At 42.3% G+C, this 19212-nt stretch overlaps 1 protein-coding gene across 1 annotated transcript in view; it reads left to right on the forward strand.

Moving 5' to 3' along the window:
* The window catches only part of ltk (leukocyte receptor tyrosine kinase), a 96015-nt gene that overhangs the window by 28583 nt on the left and 48220 nt on the right, over positions 1 to 19212 (forward strand). The window contains exons 5-10 of the mRNA XM_036541517.1: positions 3018 to 3174; positions 3346 to 3460; positions 4913 to 5062; positions 6234 to 6334; positions 6874 to 7034; positions 7500 to 7594. Coding sequence (XP_036397410.1) covers positions 3018 to 3174; positions 3346 to 3460; positions 4913 to 5062; positions 6234 to 6334; positions 6874 to 7034; positions 7500 to 7594 — 779 coding nt within the window. The remainder of the gene's footprint in view (positions 1 to 3017; positions 3175 to 3345; positions 3461 to 4912; positions 5063 to 6233; positions 6335 to 6873; positions 7035 to 7499; positions 7595 to 19212) is intronic.

Below are 19212 nucleotides of genomic sequence, written 5' to 3' on the forward strand. Positions count from 1 at the left end.
AAAGTGTAAAATGTATGTTCTAAAGAATCATTCACTATTGATTGTCATTATCGATTCTGACAGTACTTGTGTATTGTAGTGATCTTAGCTGCTCTAACAATATAGTCTTACATTATTCCCTGCTGGTGTTAAGATCTCAGGTCTAGTGCTCAGAGGAGGCAAGGGATGGCAGGCTTCCTGTAATTTTTTTTTTACATTTCATATTTTTTCTTGTTGCATAATTTAAAAGATGTTAACATAAAGCAGTATTGCATGCGTTTATGGCTGTTGTTTTCACTTGAAATATTTGGAGAAATATATATTTTATATTCTGAAATAACTCTGACTATTGACCATATTAAAATCACATCTTGTCCAGTTCAATTTTGCCTATGGAGGCCAGGCTTCCCATTGAAATCTATAAGAAAAATGGATGTCAGTGAGGTCACTGAGATGCATTATATGGCTCTGATTGGATGATAACATTATAATGAGAATTTATCTCTGTCTGGAAGCCAGGTGTTACATTTACTTGTTCAGAGCTTACAATGTATGGTTGTTACCATGGCACCTTATGATGACCAATGGATTTTTCCTTATAGACTTATTAGAGACAACCAGTCATACCTTTTACTGAGTAATACCTCCATTGCGTAACCCCCAATTCCTTGTATGTGAATGGAGAATTAACACAACCATTGGAAGTCAGTACCTGAAAACAATTAATATGGAGGATGGAGCTATTTTGGCTACACCTATCCAAACCTAAGGTAGCAGCACCAAATCAAGCCTAACAATGGGTAGCAGACTGCCTACATGGCTGTAAAGGGAGAGCATTGTGGTTCGGATTTTGTATGACCTGTTTTAATCCATTTGGTTCAAAGGAAAAAATCTAATTCAATCAGAGTGTAAATCAAAACCTGATGTTTGTTTAGTTCAAAAGTTAGGATGTAGAAATCAGTCTTTTCATTCTTTCTGGTAGAAGAATGTAGAGTGGCTTAATGGTAGCATGGCTGCTGAGGGAATGTACTTCTGGCACAGTCTGCTGACATAGTCAAAGACAGAATTTGATGACAGAGCATCCTCTGCATTTTGATTGATGCATCTTCCTTGGCTTGCTGGAAATCGACTGGGATTGAATGACAGCATTATGCTTTTAAAGGGAGCAATTCTGGCAGTAAGGGGAACTTCAAGGAGTTGGTCAAAGTAATAACCTAGTATGGTGTTTTTTGGTGTAAAAAATGTAGATCAATCCAATTGCCTCCATTTTACTATTGTGCAAAAGAGACCAAATTTATCGCAGCTCCCTTTTTTGCATGGCAAAAACTGAAACTACTGACTTTGCCTGCTACACCTAGCGCTCCATTATCCTACCTTATGTAGATGTTACAGGAATCATTCAATAATGTCTTTTTTATGATTTGCCTCATTTGTATTTGTGTCTTATATGCTGTATTTGTCTTCATTCGCAGCAGGCACTTTGATGTGAGACTATTCAATAAAAGATTCAGTCATCATCCATTTTAGAGTGATTTTGTCAAATAATTTACAGCATTTTCAGAATGTGCGAATTCCTAGTTTTGATTGTCAGTAAAGACAGTCATCACAATGGTGAGAACTTCTGCTGAAGAGATTTGAGCAGTAATGGGATTTTCCATGTGTTAAAAGGAGTGCTTAGGTATGTTTTCCACACATTGTTGGTCAGTCAGCTTTTGGAATTAGCTGTGTGAAATGCATCTGAGAATGTTTGTATGAAGCTTCCATGTCCTGTGGAACATTACCGTAAAAATTAAAAAATCATCTCCCAAACAATATATTTTGTTTGAACCCCCATAGTCCTTGGGATGGGGTTTGGAAGTAGCTATGAAAACAAGAAAACTCTTAAGAAACACTGACTGCATGCAGATACGTTCTCCTCTGTAAATTCATGACTAGGAAAAAGAATGCCTGGGAAAGCTTTATAGTCAGGTGGTATCAGAGGCTCTCTCTCATTATTGATGTTCTAAGAGTCTTATAAGCTCTCAAGTTGCTGTCTGACATCCTCATTTCATGTGGGAAAGGAAGTATTTATGTTTGAAGGAGTTACATTTACTTTGATTTATTTATTTATTTTTTCCTATTCAGTGTAAACCAAGATTATCTGAAAAGATGTACGTTTGCAATGAGAGCTGTCTGGCCCACATTAGTTGTCATTGACTGAGATCTTGACTCTCTAATGTTCATGCTGAATTATATCCACATCATTCTGTTTTTTCAGAGACAAAGAATAGTAGTAGTTTCTGTTTCTCCAGTCGTGATAATAATAATAATAATTATAATAATAATAGTAAAAATGTATACATATTGTAGCAGGTGGCCTTATCCAGGGAAACTTGCAAGGCATGTATTTTTACATGTGTATTTATATAGGTGGAGCAATTTGGCTTAAGAACCTTACTGAAGGGTAAAACTGCAGTGACCCACCTGGAACCCACTATCCTCAGGTTTAAAGCATTTGCTGTCATGCCACAGATTGCTGGCATGATTACCCTGCGCTAATGATGGAATACATAGTGGCTTTTTTTGGCCTCCTTTAAAAGTGGGTTGATGCTGTATGCCCTGCCAACTGGGCACAACCTCTGCAGACTGCTGGAGGGGAGTACAAATGCTGCCAGGATGCACAGATGGGAGACACACTTCTCCAATCACAGCTGCTCATCCTTTGCAGATTGAATGTGGCAGCTGACCATTGTCTGCACAGATGTGCAAGGGAGTGAGAGCCAGCCTGAGGCCTGGCACAGACTGTTTCCTTGATTGCATGTTTGGAGGCGAGCATTGTGTCTGTGCTGTTGGATGCTTATACACACACAGTGAGACAATTTTCTGATCCAGGTTTTGGCTTATATTAAGAACATAAGTGATGAATTGCATTAGCGAATTTGAAACCATAGACAAATTGACACCAAGAGTCATAAGATCTATCTTACACGGGTCTGATGTTAATGAAATGTGATAGTTTTAGTGTGTCCTCACTGTCTGATTCTCTCTGACTGGTTCAGGGAACAGTGGGAGGTGCTTGAGGTCCAAATCGGCCAACTGGATGAACCCTTTCAGGTGACGCTGTTATACTCAACCTGTGGGGAGAAGGATAGGACCACACTGGCCATAGACTCACTGGAGCTGAAAAACTGTGATGTGGGTAAGTCTCAGAACCTGGCATACATAGAAGCAACAGCATCAAAATCAAATAATCCTTGCAGGTTCGATTCAAGCTCCACTGTTTCCAGGCCTCGGAATTCCAATAGCTGTCCTGAACTGCCATGGGTTTGATCTGGTCTGAATCTCACCAGTCACCCTGTTGTATCAGGTGACCCTGGGCTGGGGGAGGAGTGTGTGCAGGGTGAGTCTTTCCAGTGCGACCTGGGCGGATGTATCGACCAGAGCAGGGTGTGCAACTTTCACCGAGACTGCCCCCTGGGGGAGGATGAGGGAATGGTTTGTGGTGAGTGGGAGTTTTGGTACATGTTATCCCAAAACAGGGTAGTACATTTAAGGCCACAAAAAACCTAATGGGAACATTGTTTAGCTCACGGTAGTAATGGTGTAGCCTTGAATTAGTTTTTAATCACTTTTCAGTGACTTAATCACGTTTCAGTGACAAAGATCTTATTCATGATGTAGCATGTGAAACAAACCATCCAGATGCAATTATCCATTTAGCAGCATTTAGGAGCTGTCAGTGAAGGTGTTGACAACATTCGTAGACATTAAGCTTTTACTGTGAATACAAGCAACTCTCTCAACATCTTCTCTCATGAATATGTTCAAAAAACAGAGAGCCCTAACTCCATTTCATACAATGTAACATGCTGACACAGAAGTTTCTTGAAAGGTGATTGCACAGTCATTAATTTGACATAGGATGTGGTTATGCATTCTCATGAAATAGCTAATGTTTTGAATTATTTTGAGTCATTTAAAGCACTGATTCTCAATCCTGCTCCTGGGGCCCCCCTGCTCTGCACGTTTTCCATCTTTCCCTGCTCTACCTACCTAACTGAACTCATCAGCAGCACTTTTGATTAGCTGAGCGCACCTGATTTAATCAAGAGCATGTTAGTCATTTCAATCAGGTGTATTTGGAGCAAAGATAGATAGACGATATGCAGGACAGGGGGGCTCAAGGAGTAGGGTTGAGAAAAACTGATAAAGCAACTAAGACAGACCCTTTTTGCATGTCTGAGTATTATTGAGGTGGTGATTCTGCCTATGTTAATTGTATTAAAATTTAAGGTCATAAAAATTTAAATCTGTTCCCTGGAGGCAATGGTTCAGCCTGCCAAAAAAAAAGCTTCCCTTGCACTGTCTTAGCTCTCAATAAACCCTGGGTAACTTGTGCACTAGGCTGAAGGCATGGCTAGGCAATGGAACACCAGCTTTACAATCCAAATTAAAACAAGACATAAAAGAAATAAGAGATAATCAAAGAAACAACTATAAAAGGACAATAAAAAACAATACACTGAAATAATTAAGCTTAAAATTGAGTTTTCAAAAAAGGCTGTTAAAAGAAAATACAGACTTGGCAGCTTTTATCTTGTCAGAGAAACTATTCCAGAGTCTGGGGGCCTTGACTGAAAAAGCAAGGTCTTAGTGATGTAAGGGGTTAAGAGTTCTACAGTATAATTAGGGGACAGCCAATGTCTTGGTTTAAAAGTGTTTAGTAAAACCTTAAAATTGATATGATAAGAAATTGCCAACTATACATGACAAGAAGTGCAGTACACCTATCGAGAGCAAGACAGCAATGGAATGACTGCGCAGTAATTGAAGAACATAAATTGTTGAGGACTCTGATATAATTCCTGGTAAGGGTGAATAGCCTGAGATGTACTTACGGATCATTCTGTAGCTCAATGTGAGCAGTACTTGTGTATGTGTATTTTCTTTTCAGATGCTCTGCCTATGGGGGCCCACTGCTCGTTCAATTCTGGTCTCTGTGGATGGACAGTGTCTGGGACCTCCTCCACCTGGACACTGACCAGTGGTGCAGAGATGGCCACCAGTGAGGACCTGCTTGGGATCACGCTCCAGAACACTGAAGGTAAACTCCAGTGAACATACCATACCATTGCATGGTGCTGGTAGCACGTGGCCAAGAATGGGATGTTTCTGACCATGCCTTTGAGTGAAATTTCTGTGGTCCCCTTTGGTAAAGGGCACCGTTTGACTTGTTTCAATCCAATTCTCTAAATGGGTTGGTGTAAAAGTATGGGTTTTGTTCAGGATGGAACAAGATGAAAGGATTCTATTTGGGCAGCCATTTCAGGACACATTAAATGAGCAGTGCTTCTCAAAGGACGTTATACTGAAACCGTCAAATTACATTTTTTAGTTAATTTAATTTCACACTGTAATATCTTTTTGAGTTTTGTGTTTTATCATATGGAATTTCCACCAATTTCAGTACATAGAAAAATCAAAGTAACATTGGTACCCAGTAGGAGGAGGCATTACCTCAGTTAACCCATTTGAACCCATTAGAAAATATGTACATTTAAATGCATCCTAACAAAATCACTAAGAAAATTAAAAATACAAGTCACAATAATAATGGAGAGTTATTTATTATGTATTTTCAACTAAATGATTTTGGGGGAAGAAGACTTTGCTCAAAGGTTACTTAAAGTCACCTCCCTCTTCTACAGTATATCATTGCTGTTAGATGAACTGTAGATGTGCGTTGTCATTGGAAATAATTGGGTGCAAGGAATGGGTGCCTAGGGTATGCCTGTGGATATAGAGATGATCCCTTAAATAGCTTCCCACATTTCTCCAGTTTCACAGAAATCTGTGGTTTGCATTCTATTGAGGATAGATCATCAGGTTTCCAAAGCAGTGGTTGGAGGATCTACCAACTTTCCTGAGAAATACTTTATAAGATTATCTTTGAGTAAAACAGTGACCCTCTTGAGAGTATGACTGTAAGATTTAATGCAAGTTAAACACACATTAGTATCATGTACTCCAGCACAATCTGGTTTTACACTTCTGTGAAGTACGTTTTTTGGAAGCACAACTAATTTTTTTCTTATCCTTCCTGTTCAATTTATGGCAGATGTATTATAATTCTTACACTGCTTAAGAGAGTATTTTTGCCCTTGAAATCTAGAGTTCCAGTGCACAGCTCAGCTTCCATTCAAAGCGTTTTTTATTATACTTCTAGTGCCATACATCTGCCTCCAGTGAATGTTTTGGTTCTTGTCATATCCTAGGTAACTTCCTGTTCTTGAAGCTGAGGGACAACAAAACAGGTGGTGAGGCCCTGGCTCAGAGCCCTGCTCTTCCACCAGCTGCTGCAAGCAGAGACTGTCAGGTGAGATGTAATAAATGGAAATTGTTGTAGGCGAGTTCCAGATACTTGCAGTTACCCAGGTGAGAGACAGGTTCCAGTGCTGAGGGAACCCTCTTTTGCACAACCAACACCCCTTGTTTATATCACCACCTGCAAGGTTAGTGAACAGTGTCATGATTCATGTATACAGCCTGAACACCCTAACCCAAATGATACCTCACAGCCTGAACACCCGAAAGATAACAATACCCCATCATTCCTCATAGTCTGAACACCTTAAAGCTAATGATTCCCCACAGCTGGAACACCTTAACGCTAACAATACCCCACATCCTGAACATCCTAACACTAGGGATCCCTCACAACCTGAAAACCTTAAAGGTACTGATAACTCACAACTGGACCACCCTAATGCTAACAATACCTCACAGCCTGAACATCCTAATGTTAAGGATCCCTTATAGTCTATACACCCTAAAGCTAATGATACCTTATCTCTTTTCCCTGAGGCACTCATGCCTCTCACCTGTCTGTGTCTGTGTCTGTGTGCCCAAGTACAGATACAGTTCTCCTTCTACCTTTTTGGGAAGTTCAATGGCACGGTGCTGCTGTCAGTGGAGGAGAACGCCACTGCAGCGGTTCCTCTGGTGTGGGAGAGGTCTGGACAAAGGAAAGACAGCTGGCAGAACATTAATCTGGAGCTATCAGATGTCTTGAATAGGTACAGTGCATGTTGTTTATTGCAGTAACATGAGTTTTGAATGCCTAGGAAATCTGTGCCAGAGATGCTCTTCCCTGTCTTGCAATGTTCACATCTAGTATTAAAGCTGTTTCTCTGCATCTGATGTGGACAGACACACAGTCATATGCAATGCTTGGATGGCATGTAGAGTTTACAGTAGTTAGTTCCTTTAGTTTATATGGTTCAAGTACCAGCTGTTCGTGTTTTGTCAACGTGTGCCTTACACAGAATTAATATTTATTTTTTCTAAAAAATGATATACCTTTTCATTTTTATTTTATCATACCATGTATTTACTAAAGATTTCAGTATAACTCTTAAGAAATATTTCATCATTGAATGAATCAAGCCCTTTGATCACTCAGAATGTCTGAGTCTGAGAGTGTGAGGCAGTGGGCAGTGATAATGGCAGGGTGGGGGTGTAAATGGCCTTTTCTCCGCCAGCTTCAGCATCAGCCTGAGGGTCCAATGGGGATGGGGCTCTAGTGCAGACATTGCCATGGATCAAATCTCCCTGGGGGCATCCTGTTTTGACACAGGTAACAACTGTGCCTTCATGCACAAGCATACCCTCTAACTAGTGCATAGTCTGTGCACTCCAGTGTGTGCATTTTGACAGCATTTGAGAAACTATGCAAAATGGTAAATGTGGTATTGAAGATAAGAATAAGAATAAGAATAAGAAATACTTTATTAATCCCGAAGGAAATTTGAGTGTCACAACTGCACCGTCCGGCAAACATCAAGACAACAAAAGAATAAATTGAATAAAATAAATAGAGGTATAAAATACAACAAATAGAAATATGTTTGTGCAATTATGCGTTGTGCGGTACTACTGTAGTTGTCATATAATAAATAAATGAGAATAGTGAGATGGAGAAGTTATCATCCTTGTGCTATGATTATATACATACTATGTAATGAATTATAAAGCAACAATAAACAACAGTAAGTTTATTGCTATTATACAGTATGAAGTGCAGTAGAAAAACAGTTATTGTTGTACAATGTGCATGACAATGATAACTGTATAGTACAAATCCTGACCAGATGGTTAGTGAACAGTTATTGTCCCATGTGCAAAGATTATGGGGGGCGGGGGGGCAGCACAGGGCATCAGGTTCCAGTCAATCCCATGTTGCAGCAGGGAGGAGAAGAGTTGTATAGTTTGATGGCTGCAGGCAGAAAAGACCTTCTGTGCCTCTCAGTGGAACATTTGGGGAGTTTTGGCAGTATAGCTATAGCTATCTCTTTATCGATCATTGGACTCAAAATAACATGTATTTGCATGTATCCGCAATATCAACGAAAGAGTGGATAGCAATATACAGGCAAGCAGAAAAGAGTACGAAGCAGATGTTTGCGCTCCTCCGGTTTCGCACCAGTCGCATGATAGAAACGTCATCAACACACCCACTCGCTCGCTGTGAATTCTCTGGTCAATGACCTACTCTATTCACACATGGACTCAATCAGACATTACATGCACTTTGTACTAGGGAGCTGGCAGGGTAAAGTCCGTTTAATGTCTGGTCCAACTGTTTCTGACATTTGCGTTCTCACATACAGCTCCTCTGGGTAATGTCTAGATAAGTTCAGGGTTGCAGTGCATGTCTGAAAGGGGCTTATGATGCAGGGAGCTCATCAATAAAGGCTTTAGCAGTAGCAGAAGAGATGGTGCGCCTGAGAAAAAAATATTGACTCTGAGTTCATGTAACAAGTTAAAGGAAGGTTGAAAGTCACCAGGTAATGGTCTGACAGTACAGGATTGTGTGGCATAGTTACTCATAGCTCCATATTCTGGCACATCATAGCATACAGTGCATTCAGAAAGTATTCAGACCCCTCCACTTTTTCACATTTTGTTATGTTGCACCCTTATGCTAAAATCATTTAAATTAATTTTTCCCCTCATCAATCTACACTCAATACCCCATAATGACAATATGAAAACAAAACTAGGATTTTAGAAATTTGTGCGAATTTATTAATAATAAAAAAATTGAAATATCGCATTGACACAAGTATTCAGACCCTTAACTCAGTACTTAGTTGAAGCACCTTTGGCAGTGATTCCTGCCTCGAGTCTTCTTGGTTATTATGTGACAAGCTTTACACACCTGGATTTGGGGATTTTCTGCCATTCTTCTCTGCAGATCTTCTCAAGCTCTGTCAGGTTGGATAGGGACCGTCGGTGTACAGCTATTTTCAGGTCTCACCAGAAGTGTTCAATTGGGTTCAAGTTCAGACTCTGGCTGGGCCACTCAAGGACATGCACAGAGTTGTCCCTAAGCCACTCCTGTGTTGTCTTGGCTGTGTGCTTAGGGTCATTGTCCTGTTGAAAGGTCCACCTCTGGCCCAGTCTGAGGTCCTGAGTGCTGTGGAGCAGGTTCTCATTAAGGATATCTCTGTACTTTGCCCTGTTCAGCTTTCCCTCAACCCTGACCAGTCTCCCGGTCCCTGCCGCTGAAAGCAACCCCATAGTATGATACTGCCACTACCTTGCTTCACCGTTGGGATGGTGTTGCGCAGGTGATGAGCGGTGCATGGTTTTCTCCAGGCATGATGCTTAGAATTGAGGCCAGACAGTTCAGTCTTGGTTTCATCAGACCAGTCTCATAGTCTGAGAGTCCTTTAGGTGTTTTTTTGCAAACTCCAAGCGGGCTTTCATACGTCTTTTCCTGAGGAGAGGCTTCCGTCTGGCCACCCTGCCATAAAGCCCAGATCAGTGGAGTGTTGCAGTGATAGTTGTCCTCCTGGAAGTTTCTCCCATCTCCACACAGGATCTCTGGAGCTCAGCCAGAATGATCATTGGGTTCTTGGTCACCTCTCTTACCCTTACTCTTACCCTTCTCCTCCGATCGCTGTGTCAGGGAAGTGAGAATTTAATAAAAATTAAATGGTCTGAACCCAGCCAGCGGTCTTAGAAATTAATGCCCTTGTTTATCATCCGGCACTCTGAATACCACACACAAATGACACCAATTACTAAAACTCCTCACTCAGCCAACATGTAAAGTAATTAAACATTGATTTAATTTAATAATTATTATTAAAGTTATTTATTATCAATTAAATCGCCAAATTCGTTGATAGGAAATGAGTAGTCTGGTGGATCAACCTTTGTCAGAATTATACAATCAAAACTGGAATAAATTAAAAAGGTTTATTGAGAAGTTACACTAAGACAAAGACAAAATTCAGAGTCTGGGCTACAGATCTGGTCCACTACCTTAACAGACATTAAATTATATAAAGACATTAACGAAACAAGAACATGGATGGATCACGGAATGGATGAATGAATGCGTGAAGAGAAAATTACCCAAGCCAATTGTTTACCTCTCCCGAGGAAGAACAGAGGAACCACTCACAGTAGCTGCAAAACTCCAAAAGGACCAATCCAACAAAAGTTGCAGGAAACTGAGCTGGATGACTGAGTGTCTATCTGGCTGAACATCCAGGCTGAATGTAGGCAAAAACTGAGCATGAGCAAAAACTGAGCAAAGAGGCCTGTTCTAGGCCTGACTTAAGAAGAAGCTCTCTCCACCTCCCTGACCCACAAATAATAAATTTTATGGTGGGAGAGTGCTTGGAAGTTTCTTCAGGACTTAATCTTGTGCCGTAGATCCAAACATCTGATACCAGATATAGTTTTGAGATTATCATTTTTGCATTCAGCTCTTCATGAGCATCGCAATGACACCAAACATTAATAGGCATGGGTTGAGAGGAGAAAGTTGGCTGAGAGGAACTGGTAAAATGGTGGTTTTGCTGCTATATTGAGATATACACGTTATCACATGGCATTGGGTTTTCCAACATTTTTCCCATGACATGAGGGTACAATTAACTGAGGGGTATAAAAGGGTAAGTGATCCAAACATGTAGACACACACACACACACACACACACACACACACACACACACACACACACACACACACACACACACACACACACACACACACACACACACACACACACAGACACACACACACAGATACACAAACACAGAGACACATACGCTGATTATGCTCAGGAAGGGGAGAAGGGGGAGAAGGCAACCCTCTGCAGTTGGCCTATCTGGATGTTTTTGTTTTTTGAGATGTTATTGAGAAGCAGCTTTAAGATTGGCTGAAAACCCAGCGTTCTTTAATATTATATTAGAAGTATTTAATACCTGAAACTCCTTCAGATTAAACCAAACAAACGGTGACTGCGGCCACTGTTTAGCCAAGGATTCTACATCTGAGGGGCAGATTAATGTTTACCAATACACAAAGCGGGTGTACCACACCCTACTTCTGCTTTTATCTGGTAAAATCAAGTGTAAATCCAAACCATCATTAGTTTGAGATTTTAAAGTATCTGATTGGGTTCTAGGTAACTTCTTGCAATTCTTAAAGCAATGGCTGCATATCTTAAGTAGGTATGTCACCTGAGGTCACTGATTTATGGGTTTTTATGGTGGTAGGCCATTCGCCTTCTTGCCTGCTATGTGTGTGTATTTGTTGACTTACAGTATCTTATATGCCCTTGGTCTGGTCCTGAGTAATGAAGGGAACCATAAAAACCCAGACCAGGGCAAGGAACCATAAAATGCCTGGTATCCTCCCGACAGCTGAGTTTGGCCAGGCAGCCAGCTCTAGGAAGAGTCTTAGTTGTTCCAAACTTCTTCCATCTAAGAGTTATGGAGGCCACTGTGCTCTGGGGAACCTTCAATGCAGCAGAATTTTTTGTAGCCTGCCCCAGATCTGTGCCTCAACACAATCCTGTCTCTGAGATCTGCAGGCAGTTCCTTCGAGCTCATGGCTTGGTTTTTGCTCTGATATGCATTGTCAGCTGAGAGACCTTATATAGACAGGTGTGTGCCTTTCCAAATCATGTCCAATCAATGGAATTTAACTGAACATTGAAATTCTTGAGGTAGTCTCTGCCAGGGGCGATTTTAGGATCAGACCTTTAGGGGGGCTCAGCCCCTAATGAGAATGTGACATGCATACAGTACCTTGCGAAAGTGTTCAACCCCCCTGCTAAATCACTCAGTTCATTGGATAACAATTAATACATTAATATCTTTCTATATATGATATTTTAATTTACAACAATAATACTTTTAATGAATTACTAGTAAGTAACGTGTTTTACACCACAAAATATTTTTCTTGCTCTCTCTCCTCTCCCTCTCTATCCTCCTGTGAAGGAGTAGCCCTTCACCTCACCCCCAACAGGTTAAATGTTTAATTGTTTTGTTGGTTAAATTGAGGATCCTCATTATCTACTTTCCATCTTGTAAAATAAGTGCTTTATTCAATCAATTACAACTGGGACAGGTTTTGTTTCTTGATTTAATGATTGTTTCATTGTTTTGTTTGTCTTTGTCTGAGAGCCAGTTAACTGGTCACACCTGCACTAATTAAGGCTTGTTATATACAGGTGTGTGGCCAGGTTCAGAGATGGCTGCAAGCCATTTTGCTGTGCTGGAGGTTTTAAACTGGTTCTCCTGTGTTTGTGAGTGGTTTTTTTTTTAAAATAAATAGTGTTTTTTGTAAAGTTTTACTACTCCTGCTAATTTATGTGCAGAGCATCGGCCAGCTCTGTTACACCTCCTCTTTCCCTCTTTGTGCTGTCAACCAAAAAAGGTATAAATTGATCCATATCAATTTATAACAGTATTCTAATTGAATATCGGGTTGCTGGGGGCAATGCAGTGAGGTAATATCATCTTAATCTTACTCTCTAACCTGAACCTTGTTTTCTTTAAAAAAAAATGTATATTGATCTATGGAAAGAGAGTCATTTCCAAAGAGTCAGGGTTTGTTCCAATGCTACACTGTCCATAAATGTACTGTAAATATACCATAAAGCCGAATTCTGTCAATAAGAAACATTGTGACTACTTTAACTGAAATAATAAAGTGCATCAATTAGCTCCTTAGCTGGCAACTGTGCAAGCAGACTAGCTCAGAAAGCTAACATTAGCCGCTAATCTCTAGCGAACTACGTCAGCCAACATTCTTTGGCACTATTCACATTATGGAACTATAACCAGACACTTTCTAAGTAAGGAATAAACCACGACAGGGTGGCGTGATGTGGCACCAAGGGGCCGTTAACCACCCTGAAGTAGTTTATTTCCATAGAACTGCACCACCAGGAGTGGTTTATTCCGCTTATTCCCAACACTACTTACCAAAGAAATAATTCAGCATTCATATTAAATTAGGTTTAGGTGGTACATCAAACGAGGTACGTGGGAGACTTGATGTTTGGAATTCTGATCTCACTGTGGTGGTCGCCATTGCTTCATGACCAGAACTTGAAGGGTGAGCTTTTGTTTCTGTTGATGACAGTAGCTGGCTCCATTGTTTCCTCTCTTAGACAGAATCAGAATCAGATTTATTGGCAAAATATGTTTGCGTACACAAGGAATTTGGATCCGGCCGTTGGTGTCTCTCAGCAGTACAGACAATATACAGAATATACAGAGACAATGTACATCTTATTTACAGACAAAATACACAATATACAAGCAATATACAGACAATATAAAAGGCAAAATGTATACATAAAGTGCAAGTGTGGTGGTGCAAGCAACAATAATGGCATAACAGATGATGTTTTGGTGTACAGGGTTCTGTAGCGCCTTCTGGAGGGGAGGAGTTGAAAAGGTTGTGTCTAGGGTGTGAGGAATCTGTAATGATTTTCCCTGCCCATTTCCTGGTTCTTGAAGAGTACAAGTCCTGGAGGGTGGGCAGGGGAGCACCAGTGACTTTTTCTGCTGTCTTTACTGTTCGCTGCAGTCTGTTCCTGTAAGGGCTCAGGCAGGGACTCAGTCGCAGACCAAGAGAGCTTCAGGTTGCAGGTGGGTTTATTAATGACGGCAGGAAAGTAGCGAAACCAAAAGCAGGCAGGGTCGAAAACCGGAAGGCAGTCCGTGGACAAAAACAGGGTCAGTAACAGAAGCAGGCAGGATCAGGAACCGGGCAGGCAAACAATCAGGCAAAGGGACAAAACGGCAGGCAGGAAACGAAGACGAAGGGCAGGCAGAGTCAGGCACGGAGAATACAGAAATCCAAAAAACTGCGGGAACGAAACAGGTACGAAAACGCTGAGACGAACTGGCAAACAAGACAGGAACAAGCAGGGTAGAAATAGGGCTGGGCTGATGAGGAGATGGGATGCAGGTGAGCAGGCAGGCAGGTGAAGGTAATGGGGCAATCAGGTGGGCGGGGACCAGGCGGGGAGCGGGGCGGGGCTGGAACACAAGGAAAAACAAAAGCACATGGACAGGGAAAAACAAAAACACCACAGCTAGGAGGGCGGAGCCCTGACAGTTCCTGTCCTGATTTGTGGCTGCTCTGAACCAGACTGTGATGGATGTGCACAGGACGGATTCAATGACTGCGGTGTAGAACGGGCTCAACAGCTCCTGTTGCACCCCTACTTCCTCAGTTGCCACAGAAAGTACATCCTTTGCTGGGCCTTTTTGAGGATGGAGTTGATGTTGGTCTCCCACTTCAGGTCTTGGGAAATGGTAGTTCCCCTTGAAGGTCTCCATGGTTGACACAAGGCTGTTGGATATTGTGAGGGGGAGCAGTGCTGAGGGGTGTCTCCTGAAGTCCACTGTCATCTCCACAGTCTTAAGTGTGTTCAGCTCCAAGTTGTTCTGCACCAGAGCACCAGCCATTCAACCTCCCGCCGATATACAGACTCGTTGCCATCTTGGATGAGTCCGATGACCGTGGTGTCATCTGCAAACTTCAGGAGTTTAACAGCCGGGTCCTTGGAGGTGCAGTCATTGGTGTATAGGGAAAAGAGCAGTGGGGAGAGGGCACATCCTTGGGGAGAGTGCCAGTGTTGACTGTCCATATATCAGAAGTAACTTCCCCCAGCCTCACCAGCTGTTTCCTGCTTGTCAGGAAGCTGGTGATCCACTGACAGATGGCAGGGGATACAGTGAGCTGGGAGAGTTTGGAGGAGAGGATTTCTGGAATGATGGTGTTGAACGCCGAGCTGAAGTCCACAAACAGGATCCTTGCGTATGTCCCTGGACAGTCAAGGTGTTGCAGGATGTAGTGCAGTCCCATGTTGACTGTGTCATCCACTAACCTGTTTGCGTGGTAGGCAAACTGCAAAGGGTCCAGCAGGTGTCCTGTGACGTCCTTCAGTTGGGTCAACACCAGTTGTTCAAAGGACTTCCTGACCACAGACATCAGAGCGACAGGCCTGTGGTCATTCAGTCCTGTGATGGAGGGTTTCTTGGGGACCGGATGATGGTGGAGCATTTGAAGCAGGAGGGGACTTCACACAGCTCCAGGGATCTGTTGAAGGTCTGTGTGAAGATTGGAGCCAGTTGGTCAGCACAGGCTTTAAGACAGGAGGGGGAGACACCGCTTGGACCCAGTATTTTCCTGGTTTTTTGTCTCTGGAAGAGCCGGCTCACATCCTCTTCACATATCTTGAGTGTAGTCTGAGTATTGGGGGGAGGGTAGGGGGGTTGCCAGAGGTGTGATGGGGCTATTGTTGTTGGGCTGGCATGGGTGAGGGGTGTGAATTTGTCCCTCTCGAACCTGCAGTAGAAGACATTCAGGTCGTCAGCCAGGTCTTTGTTTGCCTCAGCGGGGGGGGTTGGGGGGGTGGTCTTCTGTAGTTTTTGATGTCTTGCAGGCCTCTCCACACTGATGCAGGGTCGTTGGCTGAAAACCTGTTTTTCAGCTTTTCAGTGTAGCTTCTTTTAGCCACTCTAATCTCCTTTGTTAATGAGTTTCTGGACTGTTTGTACAGGGATCTATCCCCACTTCCAGGGCCGGCCTGACACATAAGCAAACTAAGCGCCTGCTTAGGGCCCCCATGGCCACCAGAGGGCCCCCAAGAGCACTTGAAATGGTTTTTATTATTTTTTTTTTGTGATATATTATGTCAATGGTAATAATACAAAAAACGCAATATTATGTTAACGGGCTGGCTAGCTAATACTACTGGTTTAATCAATTCCCGCTGCCTCTGTCAGAGCTGGTGTCACGTTCATGCACATGTGCACAGACGTTAACTGCATTTTGATTCAAGCACCCCCGTAGCTAGAGGTCACAGAGGTCTGGACCTCTGTAATTTTTTTCCTCTCAGGCTGACGTTTTGCATTTTGTATGTGAGTGATGAATGAACATGATTTTATTTTGTGAACGAAAGTGTTTTGACAGTGTTATAAATCCTCCTGCCGACGCATCTATTAGGCTAATGTTAGAGCATAGTCTAGGCAGAACAGGCAACAAATCTGAGCGAATTCTTTGTAGGCCCTATGGTCGTATCGATCTGCCAGATAAGACTTATTTCAGCCAATTAGAGCTTACCTCAGTGATAAGTGACTGTGTTGCTGTCACATCTGATACTCGGAGGTATAAGAACAACAAGAGCCTACCAGCAGTAACATCTTAGTGTCTACTAACTAGTGTCCTCTTTTTTGAAAGCCAAAATATGGTCACTCTAGGTAAATATTAACATTACATATTTACCATGTTCACATATCTGTTGAATGGGTTCATTCACTATCTGTGGGACAGCAGCGCTTCCGAATGACATTTTGTATCATTTTGTATCAGCTAAATGTTATCGAGCTAGCGAGCTAGCTAGCTAATTAGCTAGTGTTAGCAAATGTAATCTAATGTTAGCTAGCTAGTTAGCTAGGCTTGCTAGCTAACACTCATTGTTATCAAATGCTAAATATAATACTGCATTGTATCGTTTACTTATTGACAAAAATGATTCGGGAAGAGCCTGCCTAAAAGTTTTAGAAAAACTGTGTTTTCTGAGGAAAGAGAGGGAGAGAGAATGGTAGCAGGCAGCGTATAGCTCTGTTGCCAAGCAACAGTGAGGCAACTGTCACATGTCTCTGAAACGGCTAGCTAGCTTGTAACGTTAACCAAACTATAACAACCTCATCAGTAATCACAAGCGCAGCGCTGGCTGGTACTCTGCTTCTGGTCAATGTGATTTCATCTTACAGCACTGACTAGCCTCATAATTCAACAGCTTTGAAAATTAACATTACCTGTGCAATGTGGTCCAACAGAGTTACTATATGTTCCTATATCAATTCACTTACAGTACTCAAGATTAGATAGCTAAGATTGGCTAGCTAATGTCGGTCACCTTGGGCTGCTGTCTTTTTTTAACCCATTCATGTCCATAACAGAAACATCTTTGCTCACAAAAAGGGACTAGCCTACTGATTTTACAGGAATGGGTCAAAATGCCTTAAAAGTGAGTTGGTGGTAAGAAAGAAGGGATGTTTGTTTAGCCTACATTTTTGGTACACAATAGCCTATTAGAATTACAAATTTTCCTGGGAAAAAAGTTAAAAAAAGTACAAATGTACAGCTCAGTGGTATTGTTAGGTCCCATCATTCGGTGCCCGGATATTTTAAGCCTAGCCCCGAATATTTTCACCCTGAAAAATGAGGTGTTTATAGCAAAACAACAGACAGACAAGCCCCAGGCAAGCTTGACGTATACCCGAATCTTTTCAACAGCTAGAAACTGATACAGCTATAAAATAAACCCGCTCTACTTATGCCTCTCTACCTCAGTTAAAATTTTGCCCTGGCTACGGCCCATCATGCAAGCACAGTCAGTCAGACTAGCATTAGGTTATTGTCCATGTGAATGATAAAGCATTGACAATAGTCAATAGTATTGCCAGCGCCGAGGCAGTGGGGGGCCCCCAAATCAAATTCTGCTTAGGGCCCCATAAAGACTTGGGCCGGTCCTGCCCACTTCTGTAGGCATCCTCCTTGGCCAGACGGAGTTGTCTTAGTCTGGCTGTGAACCATGGCTTGTTATTGTTGCATGTGCAGAAGGTCTTGGTTGACACACACATGTCTCTACAAAAGCTGATGTAAGATGTCGCGGAGTCAGTCAGTTCGTCGAGGTTGCCAGTTGCAGCTTCAAAAACACTCCAATCGGTGCAGTCAAAACAGTTTTGCAGTCCTTGCTTTGCCTCGCTGGTCCATTTCTTCACTGTTTTAACCACAGGCTTTGCAAATTTTAGTTTCTGCATGTAAGTTGGAATAAGATGGACCAAGCAGTGATCAGAGTGCCCCAAAGCTGCCCGGGGAACAGAGCGATATGGCTCTTTAAGAATTGTGTAGCAGTGATCCAGTGTGTTATTATCCCTGGTGGGACAATTAATATGCTGTCTATATTTTGGTAGTTCATGGTTTAGTTTTGCTCTGTTGAAGTCCCCAAGGATTATGAAAAGTGCGTCTGTGTATTTTTGTTCCAAGCCAGTTATCTGATCGGCCAGGGTTTGCAGTGCGACACTCACACTGGCCTAGGGTGGATGTAAACACCGACCAGGATGTAGGAGGAAAACTCCCCCGGTGAATAAAATGGCTTGCAGTTTATGAAAAATGCCTTCAAGTTCAGGCTGCTATATTTACTTAGCACCGTGACATATGTACACCATCACCAAATTCTGCTGCCTTTCGTTTTCCCTGATAGCTCCTTTACGCGATCTACTCAGTGTAGATGGAAGCCTGGCAAATGTAATCCACTGTTGGGGGTAGATCCGCTGAGCCAGGTTTCAGTGAAACAGAGGGCAGTAGACCATGCAAAGTCCTTGTTCGTCCCGTTGAGGAGAAGCAGCTCGTCCATCTTGTTGGGCAAGGAGCGGAGATTCGCCAGTTGAATCGATGGTAACGCAGTTCGAAATCCCTGCAGTTGGAGCTTCACTAGCACACCGGCGCGCTCCCCCTGTCTGCATCTCCTCCATGTCCCACAGAGAGCTGCTGTTCCTCCAACTAAGATCTCCAAAAAACTTTCTGGTTTTATGAAAATTGGTGGAAAACTATCTGGAGTGAACTGCCTAATGTTAGTTCCCCTCTAGTGAAAGTAATCGGGTTTGAGTAACCGAACACACAGAGAATAAACAAAAACAAAGAAAGTACTAGAGAGCGCTGTACGGAGGCTGCCTAAGTAGGTGCCCAGTGGCCCTCCTCTCAAGGCCAAAAAACTTGATGGTTTTATGCCTTTTTTTGTTATAATTCCACTAGTTCCCTAATTTTTCTTTTTACAGGCACACCTCCTTTTTTGGACCATCCAGTACGTTGGTTTTCATCCAAGTCTCTAAAGTCTCCATTCTTGCCAAAAAGGT

Source organism: Megalops cyprinoides, chromosome 12, assembly GCF_013368585.1.
Source record: "Megalops cyprinoides isolate fMegCyp1 chromosome 12, fMegCyp1.pri, whole genome shotgun sequence".
NCBI lineage: Eukaryota > Metazoa > Chordata > Actinopteri > Elopiformes > Megalopidae > Megalops > Megalops cyprinoides.